General features: G+C 47.4%; 1 protein-coding gene across 1 annotated transcript in view; it reads left to right on the top strand.

The window, feature by feature from the left end:
• taf3 (TAF3 RNA polymerase II, TATA box binding protein (TBP)-associated facto) overlaps positions 1 to 7,500 on the top strand; it is a 126,071-nt gene that overhangs the window by 92,759 nt on the left and 25,812 nt on the right. The window contains exon 4 of the mRNA XM_063217298.1: positions 3,865 to 5,632. Within this exon, the coding sequence (XP_063073368.1) occupies positions 3,865 to 5,632 (1,768 nt within the window). The remainder of the gene's footprint in view (positions 1 to 3,864; positions 5,633 to 7,500) is intronic.

The following is a 7,500-nucleotide window of genomic DNA, read 5'->3' as shown; positions in this document are numbered from 1 at the left end:
TTTCCATTGCATCCAAACTTTCGTTCAGCTGCCCTATTGCCATTTTCGGCTGCATATTTAATTACTTCCAGCTTGAATTCAGCAGTAGTCTATATAAACTTCTTTTGGGTGGCATATTTCTATTCAGTCGTCATTGTTATAATGCTAATTGTAATCCTAACATTTTTTCGTTCAGTGGTATTAGGCAACACGAGTTGTGAACATAGGTCCTCTCCCTCGGTGGGAAAAAAAAACATATATACAGTCCCAGGATAAAGTCTGTGCACCCTTTGAAATTTCTTACCTTTCTGTCAAAATCGGTCATAAAACATGGTCTGATCTTCCTGGAAATCACAAGAAGGAACAACCAGAGTCTGCTTTAACTAATTCAACCCAAACATTTACAAGTTTTCATATTTTCATTGGCCATAAGATGTAAACATTCACAGGACAGCAAGGCATAAGTAAGTACACCCTTGCATTCAATACGTTTTAACCCTAAGTTAGTCGCAATAACATCAACCAGATGTTTCCTGTAGTTGCAGATCAGATTAACAAAACAATCTGTTTGTATCTTGTCTCCCTCTTCTTTAGAGAACTGCCTCTCGTCAGCAAGGTTTGTGGGATGTCTGGAGTGCATAGCTTTCTTGACTTCATGCCATATAATCTCAATTGTTTTTTGTCAGGGCTCTGACTGGGACAGAATGTGTATTTCATTATTGTGAAGCCATTCTAAAGTCGATTTGCTTCTAAAGTATGGGTTGTTGTCACATTTCAGCACCCATCCTCTTGTGTGCTTCGACTGTGTGACAGACTACCTCACTTTTTTTCTGTAAAATATCTCGATAAACTTCTGAGTTTATTGTTCCACTGATAATAGCAAACTGAAAAGGGCCTGAGGCACCAAGGTAGCCGCATATAATGATGCTCCCGCCACCATACTCAAAGGTGGAGATGATGTTTTGGTGAAGGTGTGGATCTCCAGTTCTCCTCCAAACATCACATTGTGTGTTCCCCTGAAAAATTTAACTTTGGTTTCAACGTTGGTCTACAGAATATTTTGCAGCAATTCTATGAAGCATATAAATGCTTTTTCGCAAACCTAAAAGGTGCAGCAATATTTTTTTGGACAGAAACCCCATTAATTTTAGATTGGCAGAATTAATCCCATTATTAGCTATTCTTGGTTACATCTCCTCTTCTGAGTATGGTGGCGGGAGCATCATTATATGCGGCTACCTTGCTGCCTCAGGCCCTTGACAGTTTGCTATTATCAGTGGAACAATGAACTCAAGTTTATTGTGATATTTTACAGAAAAAAACGTGAGGAAGTCTGTCACACAGTTGAAGCACAGAAGAGTATGGGTGCTGAAATGTGACAACAACCCATACTTTAGAAGCAAATCGACTTTAGAATGGCTTCATATAATGAAATACAGATTCTGGAATAGCCCAGTCAAAGCCCTGACAAAAAACAATTGAGATTATATGGCATGAAGTCAAGAAAGCTATGCACTCCAGACATCCCACAAACCTTGCTGACGAGAGGCAGTTCTCTAAAGAAGAGGGAGACAAGATACAAACAGATTGTTTTGTTAATCTGATCTGAAACTACAGGACAAGTCTGGTCGATGATATTGCAACTAACTGAGGGTTAAAACCTACTTAATGCAAGGGTGTACTTACTTATGCCTCCTGTCCTGTGAATGTTATGGCCTTATGGCCAATAAAAATATGATAACGTGTAAATGATTGGGTGGAATTCATTAAAGCAGACTCTGATTGTTCCTTCTTGAGATTTCCGGGAAGATCAGACCATGTTTTATGATCAATTTTGACAGAAATGTAAGAAATTTCAAAGGGTGTACAAACTTTTTCCTGGGACTGTATATATGTCGCACCAGAGTACCGGTATGCGTCGCATGCGACTTACAGTCCAAAAAATACAGTAGATGTAAACGTAGTGATTGACTTTGTTTTTGTTTTTGTTTTTTAGCTCTCAAACATCAGGTGGTACATCCACAGCTAATGGCCATAAATTAATTCGTAATTGGTAATACTGTATATATAGTGCAATGAATATGCTTCTTAGATAACTCACTAAAAAGTTTTCATTTAAAAAAAAAAAGCAAAACAAAATATATCCATACAATAGTGGCATTACCTGTGGTTGCACCACCCTGACATGTGCTACACCTAAAACATCATTGACCCTTATACACCGCATTCCACTTTATTATGCAAATGACATTTTTCGCTGTTTCCCCAAATAATCAATACAAATGACAGTCGTCATAATTTTCAAGTCATCAGCCATTAGAGTACAATTTAAAAGTTTTTGAATGAACCTTCCAATGATAACGGTATTTTTTAAAATAATAAAAAACTTTAAATGCTCTGTTCCACATTATTACGCAAAATAGTTTTGTAGTGTTGTAATCCAAATTTCTTTCTTTTTTTCCCTTTTTACATCAAAACAGTTGGAATTTGGTACCTTCTAAATTACATTTCAATGTTCAATACTTGGTGATAAGCTCTTTGTCTTAGTAACTGGAATGCTGTGATTAACATTGAAGTAAATGGCAGGGCATTGCATGGGAGTTCTGGAAGCCCAGATATCCTTGATGCTTTGCTCTCAGCTGTTTTTGTTTGTTTGGTCTGGTGACCCACACTTCACTCTTCAATATACCCGTAGATTTCCATGCCACATTTGTGCGTGATATACCCGTAGATTTCCATGCCACGTTTAGGTGATGACATTCTAACGCACCAGACATAAAACGCCATTGAAAATGAATGGGATGCTATGTCTGGTGAGTTTGAATGTCATCACCTCCAAAGCACCTACACGTGGCATGGAAATCTACAGGTATATTGAAGAGTGAAGTGTGGGTCACCAGACCAAACAAACAAAAACAGCTGAGAGCAAAGCATCAAGGATATCTGGGCTTCTATAATTTCCATGCAATGCCCTGCCATTGACTTCAATGTTAAACGCAGCATTCCAGTTACAGCTTTTGACCAAGTTTTGAACATCGAAATGTAATTTAGAAGGTACCAAATGCCAACTGTTTTGATGTAAATGGGAAAAAAAGAAAGAAATTTGTATTACAACACTACAAAACTGCTTTGCGTAATAATTTGGAACAGAGCATTTTGGGCATTTTAAGTTTTTTATTATTTAAAAAAATACCGTTATCATTGGAAGGTTCATTCAAAAACTTTTGAATTGTACTCTAATGGCTGATTACTTGAAAATTATGACGACTGTCATTTCTATTTACTATTTGGGGAAAGGGAAAAAAATGTCATTTGCGTAATAATGTGAAATGCGGTGTATGTGTGTCTGTGTAACTGTGTTTTTAGCTTGTCAAGCCTGACTAGAGCATACTGTTTATATTCTTGGCTCCAACCTTAGGCAAAGTCACTGTGCCAAAGCTTTACCAATGACTCACCATATAGATTCAAAACTGGACAGAGTTGCAATTATAGTATAGTGCCAGGCCAAAATCATGGCCCAGCTACAATTATCCCCTATGGTGCGAGACTAGACCAACCCACTAGGAAAAAAATATTCGTCAGTTTAGATCTAGTTTTTTAAGCAATGTCTTTATATTTATTCATTTCACAGTTTTTTTCTGCCCTCTTAATCCATGCCACTTAGTGAATGTCTTGTGAAAAACCATCATGAATCATCGCATCAATGAAATTAGTTTCCCCTTTGTTTTTCCCCAAAACACTCCACTCGTGACATCGCATTGACAGCAAGAATATTAAAATACAAAGTAGTAGAGTGATAGTAATAGTAAATCTAATTCTAATAGTAGTAAAAGTAATAGTAAAGAAGTATGAATTATGAATTAAAATTGTACTTCCTTACTCCAGCCCCGAGTGGACGTCGGAGCCGCGCGAGCCCTTGTCCTCGCTCAACGCCCAGATGATGCCCCCCTCGCCCTCCACCTCCTCCCCGCCCATGTCGCCTGCCCACGTCTCCATCATGCCCATGCCGCTGGTGCGACCGCCTGCCACCCCCGGGCGCAAGCCGCCGCGCCCTGCCGCCTCGCCCGGACGCAAAGCCAAGTCTCCGAGGAGGGGCGGCGGCGCAAACGTCAGCCCAGCGCGCACCCCTAAAGCGGCGGCCAAGGACAAGAAAAAGAAGAACAACAACTCTCCGCGGAGCCCCAGAGGAGGGGGTGCCCACGGAGCCCACGCGACCCAGCTGCACTCACCGCCGCTGGGCATGGGACCTAAGGGTGGGATGGGTGGTCGCGGCGGTGTTGGTGGTGGTGGTGGTGGCCTCATGGGCCACTCGGACCTCCATCGCGGGGGGGCGGTGCCGGTCACGGACGAGGGGGACATCGACGACTCCATCTCGGCCGTCATCGCCAGGGCGTGCGGCAGCAACCGCCCGCACGACCCCTACGACCTCCCGTCGGACTCGGACAGCGACTCGGACCCCGGCCTGTCGCTCTCGCACACCCTGCTGGGCCGACACGGCGCGGGCGCGGGCGCCAAGGGCCTCGCCGCCCCGCTCACCCCGGCTCACCCCAAACACGCTCCCACCGGCGGCCGGGCGGCCCTCACCTCCACCCCCCTGATGCTGGGCCCAGGCTCCCACCTCCACCCCCACCACCACCAGCACCACTCCTCCGCCTCCTCATCCGCCTACAGCCTGGACCGCTCCATCGACGAGGTGGTGCGCCAGGCGGGCAAACGCGGCGGAGGTGGCGTCCACGGCCTGGGATCCTCCTCCCACCTCCACGGGTCCTCCTCCGAAGACCCGGACGACGAGCTCTCCTCCCCGCCACTGTCGCCGCCAACGCCCCAGCCCATGCTCCCCAAACTCTCCCTGGAGGACTTCTCCATTCTGGCCGCCTCCGCAGCACCTGCCGCCACGGACGGCAAGAAGAAGAAGCCCAAGAAGGAGGCCAAGCTGAAGACCAAGAAGCAAGGCAAGGGCAAGGAGAAGAAGGAGAAGGAGAAAGGTCACGACAAAGGCAGCAAGGCCAAGGAGAAGAAGAAAGACAAGAAGAGTAAAGAGAAGGACGGCGGGAAACTGAGCTGGAGGAACACCCTGGGCGACACTGTAGACGACCTGGCCGCCTCCTTCGGCCTCTCGTCCTCCGCCGCCGCCATGCTGTCCCCCGCCATGGCCCTGACGCTCGCCGAGGAGCGCGCCGCCGTCGCCAAGGACAACAAGGACAAGCACCGCGGCGACAAGAAAAACAAGGACAAGGACGGCAAGAGCAAGAAGGAGAAAGGAAAGAAGGAGAAGGGAGGTGGTGGAGGAGGTGGCAAGGAGAAGGTCGGCAAGAAGGACAAGAAGAAGAAGATGTCCGCCGAGGAGCGCGAGCGGGAGGCGTCGCTGGCGCTGTTCGGCCCCTCGGCATGCCTCTTCCTGCCATCCGCCACACCCATCATGGCTGCCGCCGCCGCCACCACGCCCATCATGGCCGACAAAAAGGGCAAGGAGAAGGACAAGAAGAAGGACAAGAAGGAGAAGAAGAAGAAAAAGGAGAAGGAGAAGGAGCGGGAGAAGGAGAGGGTGGCCAAGGAGAAGGAGGCGGAGAAGGAGGAGAAGAAGAAAGGGAAGGAGAAGGAGAAAGGAGGGAAGGCCAAGGAGAAGGCCAAGGACATCGGCAAAGCAGAGAAGGTGAGGGTTAAGGTGCGTGCGTGCGTGTGTGTGTGTGTGTGTGTGTGTGTGTGCGTGTGTGTGTGCGTGTGTGTGTGTGTGTGTGTGTGTGTGCGCGCGTGCAGGGGCGGTCTTAGGGGTGGGCCGACCGGGCAATTGCTCAGGGCGGCACCCAAGAGGTTGTTGTGAAACTCTGCCCCCAAATGACATCGCAAAAATCGCTATGAATACATTAATGGATAGTGGATATGAACATATTAAAAATCGTTTAATATTTGTTATTAGTACACTATTGTCACATTGTTATTAGTGGTTTTTGTTTGTTATAAGTATTTTTGGCTTTTTTTTCCCGCCGGGTCCACCGCAAAGGGGGCGGCGCCCAGAGCACAACTCATTGTAGGACCGCCACTGTGTGTGTGTGTGTGTGTGTGTGTGTGTGTGTGTGTGTGTGTGTGTGTGCGTGTGTATGTGTACCCATGCATTGTGTATGAAGGCCCAGGATAACAGCCACTAAGAGAAGGTAACTCTTCTTCTTTCTCTCCTCACTGTCTTTCTGCTCTTTCTTCTCATTCCTCTGCATTTTGTTCTCTCCTCTCCTCTCTTCCATACTCCCCCTCTCCTCTTCTCCTCTTCTTATCTGTATCCTCCTGACCCTGTCCTCACCCCTACTTTCTACTTTCTTCTTTTCCTCTATAATTCCCTCTCTCCACTCCTCCATCTCCATATATCTACCTTTCCTGGCAACCCCCCCGTTCACTCCCCCCAGCTTTCACTCATTCACTTGACCAAATCTCTCTCTCTCTCTCTCTCTCTCTCTCTCTCTCTCTCTGTCTCTGTCTCTCTCTCTCTCTCTCTCTCTCTCTCTCTCTCTCTCTCTCCCCCCCACCTTCACATCCCCTTTCTCTACCTCTCGAAACATCTCTGTCTCTCTGTCTCTGTCTCTCTCTCTGTCTCTCTCTCTCTCACTCTCTCTCTCTCTGGCTCTTCTCCACCCTGTACCTCTCTCACCCTCATCCCTCTCTCTCTCTCTCACTCACTCAATCTCACCCCCATCCCCACTCACCCACCTTTCACCGCTCCCTCCCTCCCTCCCTCTCCGTCTCTGCGAAGATGGGATTCAGCAAGTGATTTTCTTCTCTTCTCCTCCTCCTCAATCTCTTGATCACTTTAATTTTTTGCAAGGCTGCTTCACTAGACTGAGTGGGGGGGAGCGGGGAGATAGAGAGGTGTGTGTGTGCGTGTGCGTGTGCGTGCGTGTGTGTGCGTGTGTGTGCGTGTGTGTGCGTGTGTGTGCGTGTGTGTGTGTGCGTGTGTGTGCGTGTGTGTACGTGTGCGTGTGCCCATATTTGTGTGCCTCTGATAGAAAGACAGAGTTTGTGTGAGAACAAAAAATATGTGCATGTCTTGATGAAGAGAACTACAGTGTGTGTGTGTGAGAGAGAGAGAGAGAGAGAGAGAATGTGTGTGTGTAAATATGAGAGAAACAAAGAGTGTGTGTGTCTGTGAGCGTTTGTGTGTGCCGGGGGTTATCTGTGGGTTCTGTGTGTGTGTGCGTGTGTGTGTGTGTGTGTGTGTGGAGCGGAGGGCTAAAGCCGGAGAGATTAGTGGAGAAACGGCTGGCGGTGCAGTAAGGGGCTTACGGGTACACACACACACACACACACACACACACACACACACACACACACACACACACTTGCGTGCGGCCGCCTGCATTGGTTCAGGTGAAAGGAGTATTGCTTTTACATAAAACTGGACAAATCCCGCCACAATGCCTTCCGCCCCTCCAACACACACACACACACACACACACACACACACACACACACACACACACACCACCGCCCCACAATGCACCCCTGCTATCGACGACCCCACCGTTGCTGTGG

The sequence above is a fragment of the Engraulis encrasicolus genome, chromosome 15 (assembly GCF_034702125.1).
Source record: "Engraulis encrasicolus isolate BLACKSEA-1 chromosome 15, IST_EnEncr_1.0, whole genome shotgun sequence".
NCBI classification, from domain to species: domain Eukaryota; kingdom Metazoa; phylum Chordata; class Actinopteri; order Clupeiformes; family Engraulidae; genus Engraulis; species Engraulis encrasicolus.
The sequence above is the reverse complement of the archived record's forward strand: the minus strand, read 5'-3'. Positions and strand labels throughout refer to the sequence as shown.